The following is a 24,455-nucleotide window of genomic DNA, read 5'->3' on the forward strand; positions in this document are numbered from 1 at the left end:
GCGTTGGCTCTGCAGCTTGGATTTTCCAAATTTTCATACACAGGTTAGAAGTCCCTCTAGCCTGGGACCATCATTTCCCACAGTTAAGTTTTTTTTCCTCAGGTGGTTCCAGGTGTGGTGTAGGGAGAGTGAGCCCCTGATGATGGCATTCTCCCCCCCTCCACTCTTTATATTTACTTCCCACTTGCTCCAACAAGCTCTTTTGCTGTGACCTGAATCAAACAGTTCCCATTGTGTAATGCTATCTTTGAAAGGTTTCTATTGTACACAGTTCCTGGGGTAATCCTTGTGCTTGTGTGCATTTCCCCAATAAGCCTTTTTACTATTGTACCTGAAAGGCTGCTTTTGGGTGATTTCAACCTCAGAACATGTTTCAGTAACATACATAGCCAAACTTAATAACTTCACATATAATGATAGCACATACAATCCAATGAGATATTAATGTCTAGCAGATCAAGACTTTTACAATGATACCTCACAAGGCATACTTCGTACAAAACATATTCTAATTACATGACAGTGGTGAATATTGCGGTGCCAGGGTGTCACAGGATACTTATATTTTGCTGCTTTTATATTTTGAGAGTTATTCTTTGCCCTTTCCCACCCCTGGCATGAGCAATACTGCCCTTGCCATGCTCCCAATCCAGTAGAGGAGACCCTGAGACTTGACCCTGGCTCTCCACCAAGATGCACCCATTTGGAAATAGCAGTGTTTTAATTGGTGGCTATCACATGGAAGGAGGGGGTAAATCTTTGACACATTTTTCTTGTGTTTTAACCACTGGCAAAGCATGCAGAACACCCAAGTGTTCTAAGTAAGAAGGTGTTTTAGATGCACTGACCCTTTCCGGGATGCATGCACAACTCCCACTAGAGAAGTGGGGTTGCAAATGTGAGCTTTAAAGGTGACAGCAAGCAGCTGGTGCTATAGTGGACAGTGGCTAGGGTTGCCAGGTGTCTGGTTTTCAACCAGAACGCCTGGTTGAAAAGAGACCCTGGTGGCTCCGGTCAGCACTGCTGACTGGGCCATTAAAAGTCCAGTCAGCACGGCTAAGGCAGACTCCCTGCCTGCCCTAGCTCTGTGCAGCTCCTGGAAGCGGCTGGCATGTCCCTGCGACCCCTAGGCAGAGGGGTGATCAGGGAAGCTGTGGGCCTGAGCAGTGCACAGAGCTCCCTGGCCCATCCACCTAGGGGTCAGACATGGCAGCTGCTTCAGGGAGCCTGTCTTAGCCCCACTGTGCTGCCACCTAAAAGCATCCCAAGGTAAGTGCCGCCGGGCCTGAACCCGTACCCCCACCCCAGGTCGAAACTCCCTCCCACAGCCTAACTTCCTCCCAGAGTCTGCACCCCAATCCCCCAGCCTGCACCTCCTCTTACATCCCAACCCCCTGCCTCAGCCCTGAGCCCCCTCCAGTACCCCAAATCCTTCATTCCTGGTCTCACACCAGAGCCCACACCCCTCAGCTGGTGCCCTCACTCCCTCCCACACCCTAACCCCTGCCCCAAGTTGGAACCCCCTCCTGCACCCTAACTCACTCCCAGAGTCTGCACCCCAGCTGTGAGCCCACACTGCAACCCCCTGCCCCAGCACTGAGCCCCCCACACATCCCAACCCCCAGCCTGGAGCCCCCTCCTACACCCTAAACCACTCATCGCTGGCCCCACCCCAGACCCTGCATCCCTTCCCACACCCCAACTCCCTGTCCCAGCCTGAAACCCCCTCCTACACTCTGAACTCTGCATTTCTGGCCCCACCCCAGAGCCCACACACCCAGCTGGAGCCCTCACGCCCTCCCACACCCCAACCACCTGCCCAGTGAAAGTGAGTGAGGGTGGGGGAGCTTGGGAGGGAGTGGGCCTCAGGGAAGGGGCGGGGCATGGTGTTCAGATTTGTGCTATTAGAAAATTGGCAGCCCTAGCGTGGGCTAATGGCTGGAGTGTTTAACAGACCTGGCCTTCTAAGATCTGGGCTGACAGTGGAATAAAGGGAGTGTAGTGTAGTGTACAATAAACTGGGTTTGCTCTTGGGCTTCGTTTGGAACAGTGCTGGGGGGCGGAGGGAAGCTAATGCTCAAAAAACACAAGAACACCGCCTCAAAATTAGCCTGCCAGTTTCTTGCAGGCCCCTACGGGGTATGGCACGGCCATGGCGGCGGGGCGCCACCGCAGAATCCACTCTAGTTGAGGGGGAATGGGCGAGGCGGGAGCACGCAGAGCGCGCGGGAAGAAGCCAACACCCGGACCCTAGGAGCAGCTTGTGCATCCTCATTCCTTGCCCAGGCGGTACCGCCCATGCGCCTGGCCTCAGCCCTGTTAGCGTGCGCCCCCTCCCACCACTGGCTGCCACCGTGATTTGCTTGGTGCTTACCCTGTTCGCCAACATCTTCCAGAGCAGTGAGTGCCCCCTCCTGGGGTGGGGAGCTGTCCGGGGGATACCCCCTCCCGGGGCAGGAGGAGGAGAAAGGTGGCAGTTTGGGGCTTTCCCCCCAGTAGGCAAGGGGAAGGGGCGGGGGTCAGGGGATGTCCTTCATCAGCAGAGGAAGGAGGGTTGTCCAGAGGATGCCCTCTCAGGCAGGGAGAGGACACAGACGGGGCACTGATACCTCTCTGCCTCATCCGACTCATCTCCTTCCACTTTCACAGCTCTGCCCCCACTTACTCCCACGGAGCGGGAAGGGCGGGGGGCTTGGCACAGAGGTGGCTGTTTGGGGCCAGGTGCCTGCTCTGCTGATGAGACACTACTGAAAGCAGGGTGGTACCCGACCCTGCTTTGTGACAGTGAATTTCACTGCAGCTGGTTCACTCTGAATAAAGCATGTAATTAGGCTCAGGGAGGGAACAAAAAGGCCCCACAGGCATTTTACAAGTGAGGAAACTGAGGTACAGAGGAGGGAAGGGTCCCATAGGTCCCAAGGTCCCATAGTCATCGCTTAGCAAGTCTGGAAATACAGTCTGGCCCTCTTGACTCCTTTCTCTAACTCTGAGCCCACACAGTGCCTGTGTCAAGGTTTTTTCCCCACTCTGAAATTATGGGTACAAATGTGGGGACCTGCATGAACACTTCTAAGCTTAATTACTATCTTAGATCTGGTATACACTGCCACCACCCAGAATTCCAGTGTCTGGGGCACTCTCTGTCCCCCCAAAACTTCGTCCGCTCCCTGGGTTGCCCTGAGGGACTTCACCAATTCCCTGGTGAGTCCAGATCCAATCCCCTTGGATCTTAAGACAAGGAGAGTTTAACCATCCCCCTTCCTTTCCCCCACCAATCCCTGGTAAGTCCAGATCCAATCCCCCTGGATCTTAAAACAAGGAAAAATCAATCAGGTTCTTAAAAAGAAAGCTTTTAATTAAAGAAAGAAAAGGTAAAAATTATCTCTGTAGAATCAAGATGGAAAATGCTTTACAGAGTAATCAGATTTCTATAGACCAGAGGGGCACCCCTCTAGCCTTGGGTTCAAAGTTACAGCAAACAGAGGTAAAATCCTTCCGGCAAAAAGAAACATTTACAAGTTGAGAAGACAAACATAAGACTAACACGCCTTGCCTGGCTAATTACTTACAAGTTTGAAACATGAGAGACTGATTCAGAAAGATTTGGAGAGCCTGGATTGATGTCCCGTCCCGAGAGCAAAAAACGAACAAAACAAAAAACACAAACAAAGACTTCCCTCCACCAAGATTTGAAAGTATCTTGTCCCCCTATTGGTCCTCTGGCCAGGTGTCAGCCAGGTTTACTGAGCTTCTTAACCCTTTACAGGTAAAAGAGACATTAACCCTTAATTATCTGTTTATGACAGCCTGCCTCTGTGATCTATGACAGGGTGGCCAAACTTACTGATCCTCCTAGCTGCATACAACAATCTTCAGAAGTACAAGAGCCTGACTGAGCTCTGGGCTTCAGCTCCATGGGAGGCATCTGCTGGGGCTCAGGGCTTTAGCCCTGCTCCTGCTGAAGCCATGAGGCCCGGCCAGTGTGCCCTGTAGGGCTGAAGCCCTGAGACTCCCCTCTTCACCCCATTGGGTACCATCCCACTGCAAGTCAGAGGTCCTGAGCTCTTCCTCCTGCCATCTGGTAGGTGGAAAAGGTGGGGAAATGTGGGGTGCTCAGTGAGACGCGCTTTAACGTAAAAGAACTGCATGTAACTGACGAGCCACGCTTTCGCCACCCCGATCCATGCTCTGTAAGCTTAGGTCTCAACTATCAGCTTGCATGTTCTGTGTAAAAGAATATTCCTGACTGCCTTCCCTAGTTTGTTTTCCACATACTTAAAGGGTTGTAAAATAAAACATATATCCCCAGTCTAACAAACCAATGTAGACCATTGGACAGCCAAATAGGTGAAATCAGCTCTCTAGAGTGGTTTAAATCATTCAGTCAGAGCCCCTGATTATTTTCACAAGCCTTTTGGTTTAGATTCACATTCAGATTGCTTGAGAAGGTCTATGGTAGCTTGATTTCAATATCAAAGGCAATATTAGGGCTGGAATATTCCAAGACTTGTTACATGCTCACTCAGATTACATAGAATAATGTTTTGTCCAGATTTTAAAACCCAGAGCAAGTCTGTCTGTGATGGTGGATTTCTTGAATTAGAAAGGCCATGAATTCAGTGGATTTTATTTTTGTTTCTTTAATTAAAGGGAGTGGATTTATTAAAATATGTGGGACTTGATTAGGATGCAATAAATGCTGATAAATGTAACAGCTGCTGACTCTTCATCTTCTCTGTGTTCAGTCCAAGAAGGATTTGAACTGGAGCAGGAAAGCTCACTGCTGGGTATCAGGACAAGTGGACCCAGATTCTCTAGGAGCAAAGGAACTAAAATCTAATGCAAGTCTGTGGTTGGATATTGCTCTCTGTAGCCACCAGGGCTTTCCCAGTCCACCTCAGGAGGATGTCCTCTCCATCCCTCTGCTCCACCCCGCTACCTGCCAGACTGGCTGCTACCCCTTGCAAAGGACTACATGGTTGAAAACAATTCCTTCCCAGAGTTCTGTGTCTTTGCCATGGGGAAAGAGGTTCTCGCCATTGCTCTGACTTCCAGAGTCCCTACAGTATGTGTGCCACTAACTCCCAAAGCGCTCCTGTCTCGTTCCAATATTGGACTATCTCTATCTCATAGTGGGAAAGGGGCTGTCTGCAAAACTCAGACTTTTGTGTCCTTCAACCTTTGCCATATATTAAACCAGTTTTACAATCCAAACTGATGGAACTATGCCCCATTTCTATTTGAGTCCCTACCTTAACAGCATCTGCCTCTTCCCTTATCTCTGGTTTTATTTTTTAATTCCTTGATCTTGGTTGTAGTGACCCCACTGACCCTGAACGCATGCTGAGGTTTGCTCTAATCCTAAGTGTTCCTCCTCCTCCTCCTCATCTGCTTTCAGCTTGCACTGGAATAAATGAGCACACTTTCCTAGCCATCAAGCCAGATGGGGTGCAGCGGCATCTCATAGGGGAGATCATCAGGCGCTTTGAAAAGAAGGGCTTCAAACTGGTGGGGATGAAACTCATGCAGGTGAGAGGAGCTGGCAGAGCAAAGGGTGTCCTGGCACCCTTTAAAGGTCCAGTCCTTACCTCACTCTGTGTATGCTCTGTCTTGGGGCTTTAGATCTTTGCAGCAGGGACCTGCTTGCTGATGGTGCTTTGTAAATAATACCTAGTTTTTATATAGCATTTTTTTATCAGTAAATCTCAAAGCACTTTGCATAGATCAGTATCATGATCCCCATTTTACATATGAGGAAACTGAGGCACAGAGAGGGGAAGTCACTTGCCTAAGGCAGTGGTTCTCAATTTATTACACATTTTGAGCTTCATATGCAACCCACAGTGTGTTACCTGGGCTACAGGGGCCAGGTGGCAGGGCAGCAGCCACCTGCCCTGGACCCCTGTTGTGCGTGGCCGGCCGGCTGCCCACCCCAGAGCTCGGAGGGCAGGCTGGCAGCCCCGGACCCTGTGGGGTGGGCCAGCTGCCCTGGACCCTGGACCCATGCTGCACGGCTGGCCTGGACCCCTGGCGCTCGATGCCATGGGGCTGGCCGGCAGGCCTAACCCTGGACTTCCACCATACGGGGCGGGCTGGGAACCTGGCAGACCCCCGCACGTGAACCGGCCCTTAGCACACAGCTAAGCTGGGCTGCAGCTGTGTGCTAATTGGGCTGCTGGTTGAGAACCGCTGGCCTAAGGTCACCCAGCCAGCCAGAGGCAGTGCTGGCAATAGAATCCATAGAAGCATAGAAATGTGGGGCTGGAAGAGACCTTAAGAGGTCATGTAGTTTAGCCCCCTGCTCTGGGGCAGGATTAAGTATGCCTGCCTCCTGAGTCACACTCTATTGCTCTATCCACTAGGCCACAAATAACAAATTTCAGAAATGCCTGGTATCAGAGCTGCTGCAAAGTCTGGCTGAGGCCATTTCTCTAGCATCCCATCCATGGGAGCTCAACATAGTGATATATCCTCCTACCACTAGATGGAGACAGGAAACTAAAGGAAAGCTCCCTAGTTCTGTCTCCGTGCAGGTAGCCAGCCCAGCTAGGGGATTTAATTTGGATCTTTTTCTGGCCACCACCATTCAGGGTCAAGTTTTCCAAAGCACTTTAGTCTTATTTTCAAACGTGAGTTAGGCACCTAAATCTCATTGACAGTCAATGGGAGTTGAGCTCCTAAGTCTCATTTCCAAAAGCAACTTGAAGCACCTGAGATCCAAAATCATTTAGTCACCTTTGAGAATTTACTTTCTTTTTTTTTTTTGGAGCAACCTACCCCACTCTGTCTTATGCAATGGACTGTCGTATAGGCTGTTCCATTGTAACTCTGTTTTGCAGTATTTGTTATGGACCTATGAAAATGGACCTGTAATGGAAACTTATTTTTAAATCATCCGTGTAATAGACACTTGCTGTTATCTAAAGGGCTGCATTGCAAATAGCCTGTTCTGAACATAGCCCAAATTCTGCCCCTGTTGATTACCTGAATCCCGAAAGATCCTGTGAGGCAATACACAGAAAGTGAGTGAGAACTGAATTGAAGGAAGAAAATGGGATTCCCCAGATGAGGAATGAACACTGATCCAGTTTCACCTGGCAGTTGTTCCTTCCTGATGAGCTTGATTTCCTCCTCCCAACTGCACTGCAGAATTCAGGAATACAACCCTCAGAGCAGAGAAGAGTCCCTAAATGCCACTTCCAAAGTAGACTCTTCTGGCCACCAGAACAGCCATTATAAGCCATTTTAGGACAGTCCCATCCTATAAAAGCAAACTAGCTCATGTGCCCAGGCCTCGGAAGACTTGCTGAAGAAGCATTATATAGCCCTCTGTGATCGCCCCTTCTACAGCCACCTGTTGGAGTACATGAGATTGGGTCCTACTGTAGCCATGGTGAGTACTGGCCAGGGGCCCCTTTCATGCCTTGAAACCGATATCAAATGTAAGTGTAATTAGCATTGAACTTGAGGCCATTCCATCTTCCCTTCATACCCTTCTGCTAGATCCTCTGGCTGAAGTGTTACAATGTTGCATGTAAAAGTGAAACCTGAGCACATCTTTATTTTATTCAAACAGATAATTGTAGGCTTTCTTCAGGCAGATTCTGCCCTGACTTACCTCCAGGTGTACTCATACAAAGTGGTGGAGTTAGCTAGAGGGTGCTTAGAGCAGGATTTGGCCTTGCTGCTCAGCAAGCTACAGAAGCAGACTCTTGCTGTGCTGTCTTATAGGTCTGGCAGGGGCTGGATGTGGTAAAGATGGCTCGTACAATGATTGGAGAAACTAATCCTTCCGATTCCAGACCCGGAACCATCCGAGGGGACTTCTCCATTGAAGTCAGCAAGTGAGAGCCTTGGGTTTGTTTTTGCTGGGGAATCCTCTGTGTCCCAGTTGCAGATGGGAGGAGGCTCCTTCTGCATTCTGCTCCATGTCCCAGTTACTCTCCCACTGACTGAGGGGAAAGATGGGGGAGTGCCTTTGAAGTCAGCTCTCAGTGCTCCTGTCAAAGGATCACTTGTGAGCAATGAGCACACCTTAGTCTGCCTGGCTTCCAACCTAGGCAGCAAGAGAACAAAGCCCAGATGGTCTATGGCAGGGTGGGGTTCTCCATCTTGTGTAAAGTAGCCACATTTGTGCAGCATTTTAGGGATTTTTACCCTAATGGTATGGTCAGTTTGGAGTTAAACCTGAGATCTCCTTGTTTTGGGCCAAAACTAATAACACCACGTTGTAACCATAACTTTCTGGTGTCCCCTTGAGGAGAGGGTAGGCACTACTCATCTCAGCGGTCTCTCCCTGGACCACAACATTGCTGTGGAGTCATCCCAGAGTCCAGTCATCTGACTGTGCTGTTTAGGAGTAGGGTGGTTGGGGGGCTGCATAAAGTAGCCTCACCTCAGTCCCTGGAAAAATCATGGAGCAGGTCCTCAAGGAATCAATTTTGAAGCACTTGGAGGAGAGGAAAGTGATCAGGAATAGTCAGCATGGATTCACCAAGGGCAAGTCATGCCTGACTAACCTAATTGCTTTCTATGATGAGATAACTGGCTCTGTGGAAGAGGGGAAAGCAGTGGACTTGTTATTCCTTGACTTTAGCAAAGCTTTTGATATGGTCTCCCACAGTATTCTTGTCAGCAAGTTAAAAAAGTATGGGTTGGATGAATTGACTATAAGGTGGATAGAAAGCTGGCTAGATTGTTGGGCTCAATGGGTGGTGATCGATGGCTCCATGCCTAGTTGGCAGCTAGTATCAAGTCGAGTGCCCCAAGGGTTCAATATCTTCATTAATGATCTGGAGGATGGCATGGATTGCACCCTCAGCAGGTTTGCAGATGACACTAAACTGGGAGGAGTGGTAGATACACTGGAGGGTAGGGATAGGATGCAGAGGGACCTAGACAAATTAGAGGATTGGGCCAAAAGAAATCTGATGAGGTTTAACAAGGACAAGTGCAGAGTCCTGCACTTAGGACGGAAGAATCCCGTGCACTGCTACAGACTGGGGACTGAGTGGCTAGGCAGCAGTGGATCTAGTGGTTACTGTGGATGAGAAGCTGGATATGAATCAACAGTGTGCTCTTGTTGCCAAGAGGCTAATGGCATTTTGGGCTGTATAAGTAGGAGTATTGCCAGCAGATCGAGGGACGTGATCATTCCCCTCTATTCAGCATTGGTGAGGCCTCATCTTGAGTACCGTGTCCAGTTTTGGGTCCCACACTACACGAAGGATGTGGAAAAATCGGAAAGAGTCCAGCGAAGGGCAACAAAAATGATTAGGGGGGGCTGGAGAACGTGGCTTATGAGGAGAGGCTGAGGGAACTGGGAGAGAAGAATGAGAGGGGATTTGATAGCTGCTTTCAACTACCTGAAAGGGGGTTCCAAAGAGGATAGATCTAGACCAGGGATAGGCAACCTATGGCGGCACGCGAGCTGATTTTCAGTGGTACTCACACTGCCCGGGTCCTGGGCACTGGTCCAGTGGGCTCTGCATTTTAATTTAATTTTAAATGAAGCTTCTTAAACATTTTAAAAACCTTATTTACTTTACATACAACAATAGTTTAGTTATATATTTTAGACTTCTAGAAAGAGACCTAAAAACATTAACATGTGGGACTGGCATACGAAACTTTAAATCAGAGTGAATAAATGAAGACTCAGCACAGCACTTTTGAATGGTTGCCGACCCCTGATCTAGACTGTTCTCAGTGGTACCAGATGATAGAACAAGGCGTAATGGTTTCAAGTTGCAGTGGAGGAGGTTTAGGTTGGATATTAGGAAAAACTTTTTCACTAGGAGGGTAGTGATGCGCTGGAATGTGTTACCTAGGGAGGTGGTGGAATCTCCTTCCTTGGAGGTTTTTAAGGTCAGGCTTGACAAATCCCTGGCTGGGATGATTTAGTTGAGGCTTAGGTCCTGCTTTGAGCAGGGGGTTGGACTAAGTGACCTCCTGAGGTCCCTTCCAACCCTGATATTCTATAAAATAAAAAAGTCAGGATGCTGCCGCATCTCACAACAGACAGAGTCCAGAGCCTTCCGAAGGCAAAAGGAGAAGAGGGCCTGGGCAGCAACTCCTGCTTCCTCATCCTGGGGAGCTCTGAGTTCCAGCCCTTCTTTCTGAGTGCCACCCAAACTGAACAGGGACCCTGCCTCTCTCCAGGCTTGACAAGCCTCACTGGTTTGGTGCATTGAGGTGAGGCTGATTGTCCCCTAGGGAGCTCTTTAACCCCTTCTTGACAGAGACAGGGATCTGCCCATCATACACCACTTCACACTTCCATAGCAATTTTTATTTTCCATATGCTGTGTGGGCATTCAACTGATCCTCACAACACCCTACTGAGGGAGAGGAAGGATAATCTCCTTTTTACATGTGGGGACACTGAGGCAGGGAGAGTGCATGGACCTGCCCAAGGCCACAAAGGAAATCTGTGTCAGAGCCGGGATTAAATGTTGGGAGTATCTGGCTCCCAGTCCGGTGCTTAGACCATGCCCATCTCCTGTGGCATAACAGTTTGCATAGTACATTTGGCCATGAAGAGCGCTATGCTTAAACTGCCTCTTTGGTCTCAGGATGAGCCGTGGAGAAGAGCAGAGTTTATGCTCTTTCTTGCTGCTTTATGCTTTTTTCTATTAAAACAAAAAAGTGAGGGGTATTCTGCTTGGCTTTTACCATATAACTATCAGCAGTGTCAAGCCATAGCTTCTTGAAGCCCCCAGAGCCATGGTGGGGAGCATTCCCAGCCATTAACTGAAGTGATGGTAGTGCTCAGTGTAATAGATGAGCTGTTCTCCTAGCCCTTAGTCAGGCATATGTGTGAGTTAGGTGTTAAAAGACAAGAAAGAGTCCTGAATAGTCTGAGGCCCTGGCTATACTAGGGATTTCTATCAATGAAGCTACACCAATTGGCTGAAATCAGGGCTAATTCTCAGTGTAGCCAACGCCTAAATGAAGCTCACATCCCTCCTTATGTAGGTTTCATTTCCTTAGCATCTGATGTCAAACTTACCAGTTCTCCATAGAGTCTTCCAACGGAAAAACAGGGATCAGAAGACTTGAATTTCTAATGTAAAAACAAGCAGCACTACATATAAAAAAGGCACTTTCAGCCCTTCATAAAGCCAGAGCAGCAGCTGTTACTGTAGATTATAAGAGATTATACTGTATAAAAAAAAGTGGAGCAATCTAAGAAAATCAGAAGATGGGTTAGCTGTAGGCACTGTTGTTGCTTCGGTGACATGACCTAAGGGAGGGAACTGGTGGGAACTGGCAGCTCCCACACATGCCACAGAATAACTGGCATGCCCTGCCCACAGCCAGGAGATGCATGGCTCTCGGGTAGGGCTCTGAGGAATGGGAGGGAACATGAGGATTGTTCAGGTAGGAATGCAACAAGATGGCACTTGTTCAGCAAACTTTATTATTTTAGCCAAGATGAAATTACTTCTGGCTCTAGTTCCCTGTTGTGTCTGCTTTTGAGAGTACCCATTCTCCTTCCCCACAGGAATGTGATTCATGGCAGCGACTCGATCGAGAGTGCCCGGCGGGAGATTTTGCTCTGATTCCACACAGACAAGCTGACCTGTTGGGCGGAGAGCACTGAGCACTGGATCTATGAGTAATAAGAATGGTCTGGGGGAAGGGTATCTTGCTGACACACAGGCACAGTACAAACCCATCCATTTCCGTTTCTCCTTCTCTGGAGTCACACTGGACTCTGTCATAGTGTGGTTTTTTCATAGGGTGTTTCTATCTAGAGGCGAGTGGAGGGATAGTGGGAAGTCTATTGTGCACAGGTAACTGATTAAATCACAGCTCTCTGGGATAGTAGCTACTTGGTGCTGCTGGTCTGGTTCTATCACTGCTCTGCAGCATCCTAAAATCCCAAGGGGTTCAAGGTGACCTGCAAAGGAAAGAAAAATGGGCTTGTGCCTTTGGCATCTTTATAATGTATAAAAAAGACCTGAAAATTACATTAGAATTTTAGATCCTGTCTACTATTGAATACTCTCCAGTAATTGGAGAACTATTGATATGATGACATCACAAGAAGTAAGAGAGTGAAAGTTGAGCAATTTTGATTAGAAGGGACCCATTGGATGATCTTGTCTGACCTTCTGCATAACACGGAAACCTCACCTAGTGATTCTTGCATCAAGCCCATAATTTCTGGTTGAGCTGGAGCATATCCAATCTTGATTTAAAGACCATTGTTCCAATGGTTAATTACTCTTGCTGTTAAAAATGTGTACCTTATTTCCAGTCTCAAATTGTGTACCTACACTGGATCTTGTTATGCCTATGAGATAAGACTGCTCTACTATCAGAAATATCTCTGGGCAGGTGCTTAGTGGTGATGATCAAGTCACCTCTTCATAAGTGAAATAGATTGTGCTTCTTCAGTCTTTCACCGTAAGGTGGGTTTTCAAGCCTTCAAATCTGTCTTGTTGAACTCTTCCAAACCCTATCCAATTTTCCAACATCCTTCATGAGTTATGGCACCAGAACTGGACAAAGTATTCTAGTAGTGGTCTTACTAATCCCACATACAGAGGTAATGTTACCTTCCTAGTAAATAGTCCCATTTATACAGCCAGGGAGCATTCTAGCTCATCGGAACTGCAGGCTGGATTTGCCACTGGTCCGTCTACTCTAGTATCCTCTCTCTGACAGGGGCCAAAATAAGTGCTTTAGAGGATGGTGTAAGAACCTTTTCGTAGGCAGATGTGGGATAATGTGCCCCCACATTGTGTCATAGAATCATAGAAGATTAGGGTTGGAAGAGACCTCAGGAAGTCATCTAGTCCAACCCCCTGCTCAAAGCAGGAGGACCAACACCAACTAAATCAGGGGTTTCAAACTCAAATGACCACGAGGGCCACATGAGGGCTAGTGAATTGAGCCAAGGGCCGCATCACTGACACTCCCTCCCGCTGCCGCTGGCCCTGCCCCCACTCCATGCCTTCCATTAGGCCTCGCCTCTTCCCACCCCTTCCCTGCCCAATTCCAACCCCTTCCCCAAAGTCTCCACCCCAACGCTGCCCCAGGGTATGCAGAAAGGGTGTAGGGTGTGGCGGGGGCTCAGGGCAGGGAGTTGAGGTGCAGGAGGTGTGCAGGGTGCAGCAGGGGGCTCAGGGCAGGGAGTTGGTGTGTGGGTTGCAAGAGGGTGAGGGGTGTGGCATGAGGTCGGGGTGCAGGGTACAGCAAGTGGCTCATTGAATCGCTCTGTTCCAGGAAGCAGCTGGAACTGTGTCCCAGCAGCCCCTGGGGGAGGGGGAGGGGCTCAGGGTTCTGTGTGTCCCTGTTTCCGGTCAATGGGAGCTGTGGGGGGCGGTGCCTGGAAGGAGGCAATGCAGGAGCCCTCTGCCTCCTTCCCCCTCCCCGCCGGACCGAAGCGGCGTTCTGCCAGCTGCTTCAGAGAGCGGCGCGGGGCTTACAGTGCCACAGGGGGCAATCCCACGGGTGGGGCGGGGGGGTGGGGCAAAGGGAGCTTGGCGGACCACATGCAAGAGCCCCGTTGGCCGCGTGTTTGAGACCCCTGAACTAAATCATCCCAGCCAGGGCTTTGTCAAGCTGGGCCTTAAAAACATCTAAGGATGGAGATTCCACCACCTTCCTAGATAACCCATTCCAGTGCTTCACCACCTTCCTAGTGAAATAGTGTTTCCTAATATCCAACCTAGACCTCCCCCACTGCAACTTGAGACCATTGCTCCTTCTTCGGTCATCTGCTGCCACTGAGAACAGCCAAGCTCCATCCTCTTTGGAACCCCCCCTTCAGGTAGTTGGAGACTGCTATCAAATCCCCTTTCACTCTTCTCCTCTGCAGACTAAACAAGCCCAGTTCCCTCAGCTGCTCCTCGTAAGTCATGTGCCCCAGCTCCCTGATCATTTTCATTGCCCTCCGCCAGACTCTCTCCAATTTATCCACATCCTTTCTGTAGTGGGGAGCCCAAAACTGGACACAGTACTCCAGATGTGGCCTCACCGAATAGAGGGGAATAATCACTTCCCTTGATCTGCTGGCAATGCTCCTACTAATACAGCCCAGTATGCCGTTAGCCTTCCTGGCAACAAAGGCACACCGCTGTCTCATATCCAGCTTCTAGTCCACTGTAATCCCCCAGTCCTTTTCTGCAGAACTGCTGCTTAGCCTGTAGCAGTGCATGGCATTCTTCCATCCTAAGTGCAGGATTCTGCACTTATCCTTGTTGAACCTCATTAGATTTCTTTTGGGTTAATCCTCCAATTTATCCAGGTCACTCTGGACCTTATCCTTACCCTTTAGTGTATCTACCACTCCCCACCAGCTTAGTGTCATCAGTGAACTTGCTGAGGGTGCAATCTATCCCATCATTCCAATCATTAATAAAGATATTGAACAAAACCAGCCCCAGGACTGACCCCTGGGGCTGCCAACTAGACATCCTGATCTCTAACAGAGTTTGGCTTAAGCCTTGAAGCACATGGTTTAATATCACTTCCACAACATTTTATAGTAATTAATTATGGCAACTGGATAGTCTTGATATCCATATAGTCGTCTCATTTTTGGATCTTAAGTTCTTGACCTCAGCAACTGCATGTGGCAGGAAGTTCTGCAGTTTTATTTACAGATGGTTACAAAAAGTATTTCCTTTTATTGGGTTTGTTTCATTGACTGTCGCTGGTTCTTGTTATGAGACAGGAAGAACAGAAGTTTCTACTCTACCTCCTTGAGGCTGTTCATTATCTGATATATTTTATCATGCCCCCCTCTTATTCAGCTCCTTTCTAAGGTAACAATCCTAATCTTTTCAATCACTCTTTCACTTAGTTTCTCCAGGCCCTTCATCATTCTCACTGCCCTTCTCTGAGCCCTCTCTAGTCTTTTTGAGATGGGGTGACCAGTACTGCACACAGTTTTCCAGCTGAGGTTGCAGCACTGATTTATATAAAGGCATTATAGTAGTGTTGAGCTACGCATTGAGCAGAGGTTTTCACTGAGCTGTCCCATTATGGTGCCCAGGCCCCTTTCTTGGGTTGATAGACATAACAGGGTTCTAAATTAACTGTAAGAGTAGTTTGGTAATGTAAGAACTCTCTTAGCCACAGCATTGCACAGGGAGCTCATGTAGCATGACCCTCAAGTCTTTTCAGAGTCTCTGCTTTCCAGGATACAGGGCCAGATTTTAAAAGCTAGTTAGGGTGCCTAAAGGTGCAGAGGGGCACCTACTGGATTTTTCAAAAGCGCATTAATTCCCAGAGGTGTTAGTTACATAGGCGCTTTTGAAAATACCACATGGTGCCTAAATACCTTTAAAAATCTGGCCCGCAGTCCCCCATTCTGTAAGTGACCTAAGTTTTGTTTCTAAATGCATGACCTTGCATGTGACTGTATTGAATGAGCTTAGTTTACCAAGCAATCTAGATCATTCTATATAAATGACCTGCCCTTATTGTGTACCTCTTCACAATCTGTCTCTTGCAAACTTTTCCAGCAATGATTTTATCATTGATCTGAAGGATAGTCTGCAGCTACTGAATAGTACTGGGCCAAGACTAGATCCCTGTGGGACCTTATGAGAAATGCAGCCATTCTCTTTTAACAATTACTTTGAACTCTATCAGTTAGACAGTTTTTAATGCACGTAATACAGGCGAGTCTCATCTTATGCGGTGGTTCTGTTCCCTTGTTAGCACGTAAAGTGAAAATTGCGTATAGTCAAAATTACATTGAGCTGAATGGCGGGCAGAATCGCCCGCACTACAGATACAGTATTAAAATTGTTTTTCTCTTTTTTTTGTTTTGTTTTTGCCGACCGTATAAAGCTGAAATCGTGCATGTTAAATGTGCGTAAGATGCGACAGACCTATATGTTAGATTATAGTGCTATAGTGATTTTTAGTAAGAATCAAACATTTTTGTTAATACTTATTTAATTCAAATGAATAACATTTTGGAGAAGGAACATCTTTGTTAAAGATCCAAATACTTCCATGCCTTCAATTAGGATGTAGGAATTCACAATAGCTATCTGATCGGTCTTCTAGCAAATTTAGAGGACACCAGAGTGGAGTCTTCTAAAGCAAAACACAAGCAGAAAACTATCTTTTAAAAAAACAAAAAAAAACCCCAAACCCCTTTCAAGCCTTCTTTATCTGGCACAAAAAAAGGGGTACAAGCCCCATGTTATAAAAATTATTTGCAAGTCACCTTTAATTTTGTGTTCCCATCGATTCCAGAGCTGCAGCTGGACAGTAGCAGTAACCCATGGCAAACCTAGTCAAAGCTGTTACCTGCTTAATTTTGGCAGAGGGGCTTAAACTTTACCATGCAGAGAGCTGCAGGCCACATTCCATTGGCAAAAGAGGCAGCTGACAGCACTTCCTTTCTGTGTTTTAATTCTGAGGTGAGATGGTGACAGCATTCAAGCTGCAGCACTGCAAGCTGGAAGAGGTCCTCTTCACCATGTTAAAGATAAGGGCAGCCATTGGGGATGAGAAACTTCATAAGCCTTACTTTGCCTACCATTGCGTTAACTGACTTGTATGTGCTTTGACAATGTGAGGGATAGATTGGGGAGACTGTTTCCTTGCCAATTCTGGCCTTGGCTTTCAGCGCTCAATGAAGTGAAAACACAACTTGACAAGGGGGCCAGTACCTCATAAACTTCTACTAAACTAGGCAGCAGATAGTGCAAACTATGACTCAGACCTAGTTTCAGACCATCTTTCAGTCACTGCCAATCACCCTTTCATTTCCTCCTGCAAATTGTTGCTGTCTGGGTGGGCAAAGTGTATAACACAGCCCTATCTTTTGAGAAAGGCTTGGCAGCCCTTTGAGTGCAAGCACATCAGCTTTTGGCCTTTGAGTCCCCATTGCATATTGCTACTGCCCTCCCTTGGAATATGATCAAGTGCCCAGAAGCTTGTTACATAAAAAGATATAGTTGGATCTAGGTGGAGGCTGATGGGATGTGCTCTTTAACTTGTTTTCCTCCATCCATAAAAACCTGTGTATTCAGCCAGCTGTTAATTCCATAGCTACTGGGAATGCATCCCACACCATGTGAGTGGAGGCAATAAACTCAACCAGTCTCTTTAGCTGGCATGCTGGCTGCAATGCCAATGCAAAGGGGTTGTATGAGGGCATATTACCAATGACCATTTTAAGATAAACAAAGCTGTTTTGAAGCACTGACTGGTGAACAAAGATCCTTTCCACAGCACCTATATGGCACTATGCTGATGTGTTCAAGCATGCTGCTTATCTCCAACCCTTTCATCTGCAGCTCTCATTTTTTACATCTATAAATTCATCATTGATTTTTATAATGGTTGTCCGTTTGCTTTTTTGTAATAAACTTTGAAAATATCCTGCCTTTTCCTTAGTTATTTCACCACAGGGACAAAGGTGTATAAGAGTGGGAGGGGTAGCTCAGTGGTTTGAGCACTGGCCTGTTAAACCCAGGGTTATGAGTTCAATCCTTGAGGGGGCCATTTGGGGAACTGGGGCAAAAAATCTGTCTGGGGATTGGTCCGGCTTTGAGCAGCAGATTGGACTAGATGACCTCTTGAGTTCCCTGCCAACCCTAATATTCTGTGGCTGTCTAGGGAGCTTATTCAAGGTGATGGGGGTTAAGCTCAGAAGGGGGGAGTTCAGGGAACTGATTTGGTTGTTATACTTAACTCAATCTTAAAGCTCCATGTGCTGAGTGTCTTACATTTTCTCACATGCAATGGAATGTACAAACCCCATACTGGGCTACAAAGGGTTAAGGGATTATTTTGGGCTCAGCCAGCCCTACCTCACCACATCTCCAGCAAATGCTCCATCTGCTGGAAGAATTAAAAGGCAGCCAATCAGCTCCTTTGGGGGCAGAGCTGGAGGTGAACAGGCCTACAGCTCCAGCAGCACAGAGCAGAGGGAAGCCTAACACAGCTGCCCAAAGGGGCCCTCCCTAAGGGAAGGGAGGATCCACCCCAGCGACAAGCAGAGGAAAGGATCCTGTGGACCTTGGAAACCCCCTCTGATTTATTTTGATTTGGACTTCCCCATCAGGGGAAACCCTTGGATTAAGCTGACTGCAGGGTAGGAATGAGAGGAAGAGGCCCAGGGAGGACAGCCTTAAGCATCCTTGGTTACCAGACTATTGGTAGCCCAAAGGGCCATGGGTGGGAGCCTGGTGGAGTGGGAGGGCCCGGGCTCCCATCCCCATAATCTCCTTGGCACTGAGGGGTTGGGGCCTTGACCACTAGGCCATACTCCCCAAGCAGACCCCAAGTGAAGACCATTACACCGTGACACTGAAATGTGCTGCCAGTTTGTATTTTGCTTTGATGTTCTTGAGACTGAGATACAGCAGGGCCAGGGAGAAGTGGGAGTGTGGTAGAGGGCAGATATATAAGCCCTAGGCTAATTAAGGCCCTGTCAGGAACCTAATAAAAAACCCTGCTTCAGGCAGACACTGTGGAGTAAGGAAGGAGAGAGGACTGGAGTTTGGAAGTGTGTTGCTGAGAACTGAAAGACCAAAGAAACAGAGGAAGGGAGACTCCCTCTCCCAGCGTCAAGGACTGAGGGTAACCCTACCCAAGAAGGAAGAGGGTAGGAAACCCACAGGCGTTGAGAGGGGCTGGGGCTCAGAGTGAGGCGCAAACCCAGACCCCTTCCCCACTTCCCTCCTCTACCACCTTCTCGGGCCACTAGTGGGGCCCAAAGAACAGGGGCAAGGAGTGGAGTCCTAGCCCTCCCCACCCTCCCAAGAAAAGCGCAGAACCCACCATACCAACATTGGCCATTTTGTCACACGACCCATGCAATACTGCTTATAATGAAGTAGCCACCATCCGTAAAGACACTAGAGTCATTTAGGGGGCTAATTACAAGGGAGCATTTGATGCCATTAATTTTAATGGCTGATAGCATATAGTTGGCAAACCATGTATTCATAGCCTTGTTCACAGGACTTTTAACTAGTTTATTGCCTTTCTCTCCATTAGGGCACCCAAGTCCCTCAGATTTCAGGATAGAACTATTAACTTAGACAAGTAAGTGTCTTTTCAAACAACTGAACAAGCAAGCACGATGCACCCAACTTCATGGAGGAGTGGCTGCATAGACAGTTAATTGTTGCCAAGACTTCCCATATTGAAAGAGAACCTCATTAACATGTAGTCCATTTAAACAATTGTTAAGTGTTAGCCCCCTCTGCCACTGTGTGTCCTCATGACATTTGTGGCTTGAATCACTTTATCTGCTGACACTTGCACCATAACAGCTGTGTGTTCCACACCTTTGGCACATCACTTATGAAATTGCAAGGAAGCTACTGCTGCAAAGCACCAGCTCTGAAGTTGTGGGGATTGCAAAACTAGCAGCCTACAATCTGACTGACATGCAGTAAAATGTTAAGGCTTGAGAATTTGAGATACTGCCTGAGCAACCCTTACAATACTCAACCCATTGTCACAGACTGGTCAGAAATCCCAGTGTCTGTACACGCAATGAATACACGTTTCCACTGCTGATGTTCACACATTTATTACATACAGAACAGATATGGTTCACTTGTTTGATAGCATAAGGGACAAAGCATGGGAAAATATTCATACAGCAGTCTCTTTACAGAATGCCATCTTCAGACCAAACTGCGGAGTTTACAGGCCTTAAGACACTTTTAAAATCCTTTTATAACATACAAGGTACTTTACATACATCACAGTGGAGATATGATAGGGAAGTGTATTTAAGCCAATCAGCTTTCACCTTGCTGTTCTGTAGCCATTAAATGAGGATGATAGGAACATGAAAGCAGTGGCTGTTCGCTTCGCTGTCACTGGCCCCTTTTTGAAAGTGTGCTTCTCTTGAAAGAAAATCTGCTTCAAACTGCAAACAAGCCTGCTGAGATAAGGAGGTCTGGAACCTATTTTCTTAAGTAGCCATGAAATTTCAGTGGAAGACAGAGGACCAAGTACTGTCACTTTGATCAAACAGATATGGAACATAAACTATAACAGGTAAAAATCTCACACCATGTTTCATAATTATCACATGGCATACTCCATGAAACTAAATAATTGGGGTCAATTACATTTTTAAAAAATCAGCTCAAATATTGAAATTTAATTGATACTAATTAACAAAAGTTGTGAATTATTTGCTGTCTAAAGCCCTAAGTGACTTATCCTACCAGAAAGCATTTCTGGAATATGCCACAGCAGAATGAAAGCCTGACTCATTCAGAAATGTCACATGGTCAAATAGGCCTTTCTGGAATCCCTTTACACAGGTACACAGCTGGAGGACTTGATTCAAATCCTCTCCTGATCTCTGTCTCCAGAGAGTAGTACAAGTGCCTATGTAATATAACACTGATCATAGGCAATGCAACGCACCGCCAAGCCTCTGTCTCCCCCTAAATAGGCTGTTGGGGCCTCTGTTCTCTAGATACGTGCTGTTGCCTTCCCAGCGCCTTATGTGTGGCTAGTACACCTGTACCCCTATATAACGCGACCTGATATAACCTGAATTTGGATCTAACACGATAAAACCGCGTTGGGGGGGGTGCGCACTCCGGTGAATCAAAACAAGTTCGATATAATGCGGTTTCACCTATAACGTGGTAAGATTTTTTGGCTCCCGAGGACAGCGTTATAGCGAGGTAGAGGTGTATTTATCTCTCAGCTGTGTATGCACAATCCAAACCTCAAAAGCAATGGCGTTGCTACTGCTAAAGAGAAAGTAGGGGTCTTTCTTCACTGCCCTGCATTTTGGACTATGGGGGTATGATAGTAGTGCACTAACTCCCCTGTGTGGATGCTGCAGATATGAATAAAAGTTCACGCTAACACAGTACTCCTCAAACAGGATTACATTAATGCAACTAGGAACCCTTTAGTTCATACCGGCAGCATCCACCCACGGGAGTTGACACTAGGTAGGTATTCAGGAGACCAGCTCTGCCACAGACTTCCTGTGTGACCTTGAGCATGTCAGTCTTTCTGTTTTTCAGATCACTAACTGCAAAACCCTTCCCTCCCTCACAGAGTTGATGTGAGGGATAAATCCATTACACATTGAGAGGCATATTACAGTAATGTCGGGAGATAAGTTCTGCAGATAGACATGGGTACACTAGGTCATCTGGGATCCTAGAGTACAAAGACACTGACTGAGCCAGGAAACCAGCAAGTGAGGCAGTGCACATGTGCTCAAAGATTTAAAAGGCCAAGAACAGTGAGGAGCCAGGAGGCAAACTGTGGCATCAGGGCTTTTGACCAATGGGTCAAAAGAAGGAGTGAGGTAAAAAACCTTGAGATATATGCCCAGGATGATACTAAGATCCCCTTTCCAGCTTTTTATAGACTGATTTAACTGCAGGACAGCTGCCATGAAACACAAATCCTGCTATAGCGATGTGCTAATCCCAAAGCGCCCTCTTGTCTGAGTGCCACGGCTTGGGATACACATGCCTGAACTTGCATTCTCACTGGGTTGCTGTTATTTACTGGGAGAAAGTGAGACAAAATCAACATCCTGCCTTTTCTTTTCCCCAGCACTCTTCTGTTTTGAGAGCAGAGCATTTCACCCTGCAGAAAATCAGCACCAGGATTGGAATGCATCTTCATGAGCCAATAAAACCTAGCTGGGTTAACACCGAAGCCATGGCACCGGCTACACTTTAAAACCAACTATCACTAAACAACAGCTTGTCTCTTGACATTTTTAAGGCTTGTTAAAATAATGAAACCAAGCATTTTTTACTTCCCCTTCCAAAAATACCACATGGACAAAATAGTGCTGGCTCTTCCTTCTGCTAATCAACCAGATCCCAGTAAACTTTCACGGCAGCAGTGTCCAAGCACTATCTGGCCTGACACCAAACACCTTTTTCGCCTCTGACTCTACCAAGCAAACAGTCCTCCCTGATTTCACGCTCACTCAGCACTATTTAATGTTACCAACTGACCAAAAAATAGCAGAGTAGGGACGGCTTTCTGTATATACCATGTGTTCCACACTCTACCCCTTCTCATGAGCCTGTTGGCCCTCTATGGCCAAATAGCTGAAGTGCTTCCTGAAACTTCTGTGTTCTCTTCTCTGCAAACTTCTGGTTTAACCTGATGCTGTCTGCTCTCAGATCCTGGGATAAGACTCGGTGCTTGGGGACAATCTATGCAGAAGGGATGGGATGAGAATTCCATCTGGTGAACTGGATAAAGATTTTCTTTGGGCTGTTGTGATTCATTAGCCTTGTTTCACTGGAGGACACGAGGGTGATGCACTGTTTCTCATGCAGGTGGCAGTGAGGTAACCTTCCTGACAACCTGGGCCAACCCTTCCAAGACATGCTTCTGTCTCATGCTTCTTGGAGAGAGGTATTTGCACAATTCCCAACTCTCAGCTTCACTCTGAAGATTCTCTGCCTTTTTTTCCCCCTTGTAGACACCAGCTTCAGAAGGATAACAGTAATCTAACCACTCAAAGCACACGGGCCCAAAATGAAAGCTGCAAGTTCAGAGGTTAGAATGGGGGTCACCATCCGATGCAGGAGCTGTTGCAGTTGTCTGGGGTTCAGTTGCCAGCAGTAGGTGTAATTCAGGAGTTCTGTATGTACATCTTGGCATTCAGGTGGGAGGAAGGAGAGATATGTTGGCAGGAAAGGAGAGAATTTCACTCAGGGATGTATGAGACTTGCCAGACGATAATATGGCTCCTCTCAGCCTTGGAAAGCACTGGTTTCACTTGGGTGGTATCTTCAGCATTCTCCTCTGTCTCATCATCTTCTCCATCCCCTGCAGAGAGAATACAAACAGTAAAGAGGAGGGGGAAAGGAGATCCAAAGCATTACTGCCCCTCACAAAAGGCTCATGTCACTTAACAAGTATCATGGGCATCACTAACTGAGCTCTTTCATGCCCAGAGGGACACTTGTATACAGCAAGACTGGTTAGGAGGGGGAAAAACAGATCTTCATAAAGAGACAAAAACATGGCCCTCTAATATCCCTGATTTCATGTACTGACCCATCCTTCCACCCCTATGGAGGAGCCCATCCTTATAACAACAGTTATGCTTCACAACACAACAGTTCAAAGGCTGCAACACTTGGGCTGGTAGTAGAGGAACCAACTAGGGGTCATGCTCCTCTTGACCTGCTGCTTACAAACAGGGAAGAATTAGTAGGGGAAGTAGAAGTGGGTGGCAACCTAGGCAGCAGTGACCATGAAATGGTTGAGTTCCGGATCCTCACAAAAGGGAGAAAGGAGAGTAGCAAAATACAAACCCTGGACTTCAGAAAAGTAGTCTTTCACTTCCTCAGGGAACTGACGCGCAGGATCCCCTGGGAGGCTAATATGAGGGGGAAAGGAGTCCAAGAGAGCTGTCTGTATTTTAAAGAAGCCTTATTGAGAGTGCAGGAAAAAACCATCCCGATGTGCAGAAAGAATAGCAAATATGGCAGGCGACCAGCTTGGCTTAACAGTGAAATTTTTGGTAGGCTTAAACTCAAAAAGGAAGCTTACAAGAAGTGGACATTTGGACAGATGACTAGGGAGGAGTATAAAAATATTGCTAGAGCATGCAGGGATGTAATCAGGAAGGAAAACACACAACTGGAGTTGCAGCTAGCAAGGGATGTGAAGGATAAAAAGAAGGGTTTCTACAGGTATGTTAGCAACAAGGTGGTGGTCAGGGAAAGTGTGGGACCCTTGCTGAATGGGGGAGGCAACCTAGTGATAGATGATGTGGAAAAAGCTGAGGTTCTCAAAGCTTTTTTTTGCCTCCATCTTCACAGACAAGGTCAGCTCCCAGACTGCTGCACTGGACAACACAGTATGGGGAGGAGGTGAGCAGCCCTGAGTGATGAAAGAACAGGTTAAGGACTATTTACAAAAGCTGGACACGCACAAGTCCATGGGTCTAGATCTAATGCATCCAAGGGTGCTGATGGAGTTGGCTGATGTGATTGCAGAGCCATTGGCCATTATCTTTGAAAATTTGTGGCGATCGGGGGAGGTCCCAGATGATTGGAAAAAGACAAATATAGTGCCCATATTTAAAAAAAGGGAAGAAAGAGAACCCGGGGAAATAAAGACCTGACTTCAGTCCCCAGCAAAATCATGGAACAGGTCCTCAAGGAAACCATTTTAAAGAACTTGGAGGAGAGGAAGGTTATCAGGAACAGTCAACATGGATTCGCCAAGAGCAAGTCATGCCTAACCAACCTGATTGCCTTCTATGATGAGATAATGGCTCTGTAGATATGGGGAAAGCGGTGGACGTGATATATCTTGACTTTAGCAAAGCTTTTGATACAGCCTTCCACAGTATTCTTGCCAGCAAGTTAAAGAAGTATGGATTGGATGAATGGTCTATAAGGTGGAAAGATCATCAGGCTCAATGGGTAGCGATCAACAGCTTGATGTCTAGTTGGCAGCCTGTATCAAGCAGGGGTCAGTCCTGGGGTCAT

At 47.2% G+C, this 24,455-nt stretch overlaps 2 protein-coding genes across 24 annotated transcripts in view; one reads left to right on the plus strand and one right to left on the minus strand.

Moving 5' to 3' along the window:
• The first annotated feature begins 5,514 nt into the window (after positions 1 to 5,514).
• NME3 (NME/NM23 nucleoside diphosphate kinase 3) lies at positions 5,515 to 11,564 on the plus strand. The gene is made up of 4 exons (XM_030545638.1): positions 5,515 to 5,529; positions 7,292 to 7,393; positions 7,732 to 7,844; positions 11,507 to 11,564. The coding sequence occupies exons 1-4, from the start codon at positions 5,515 to 5,517 to the stop codon at positions 11,562 to 11,564; spliced, it is 288 nt and encodes a 95-aa protein (XP_030401498.1).
• Positions 11,565 to 19,509: 7,945 nt separating this feature from the next.
• MAPK8IP3 (mitogen-activated protein kinase 8 interacting protein 3) overlaps positions 19,510 to 24,455 on the minus strand; it is a 175,464-nt gene continuing 170,518 nt past the window's right edge. For all 23 annotated transcript variants that reach the window (XM_030545661.1, XM_030545658.1, XM_030545660.1 and 20 more), the window contains one exon: positions 19,510 to 22,779. In XM_030545661.1, the coding sequence (XP_030401521.1) occupies positions 22,658 to 22,779 (122 nt within the window). In that variant the 3' untranslated portion in view covers positions 19,510 to 22,657. The remainder of the gene's footprint in view (positions 22,780 to 24,455) is intronic.

This window comes from Gopherus evgoodei, unplaced genomic scaffold (genome assembly GCF_007399415.2).
Source record: "Gopherus evgoodei ecotype Sinaloan lineage unplaced genomic scaffold, rGopEvg1_v1.p scaffold_38_arrow_ctg1, whole genome shotgun sequence".
Lineage (NCBI taxonomy): Eukaryota > Metazoa > Chordata > Testudines > Testudinidae > Gopherus > Gopherus evgoodei.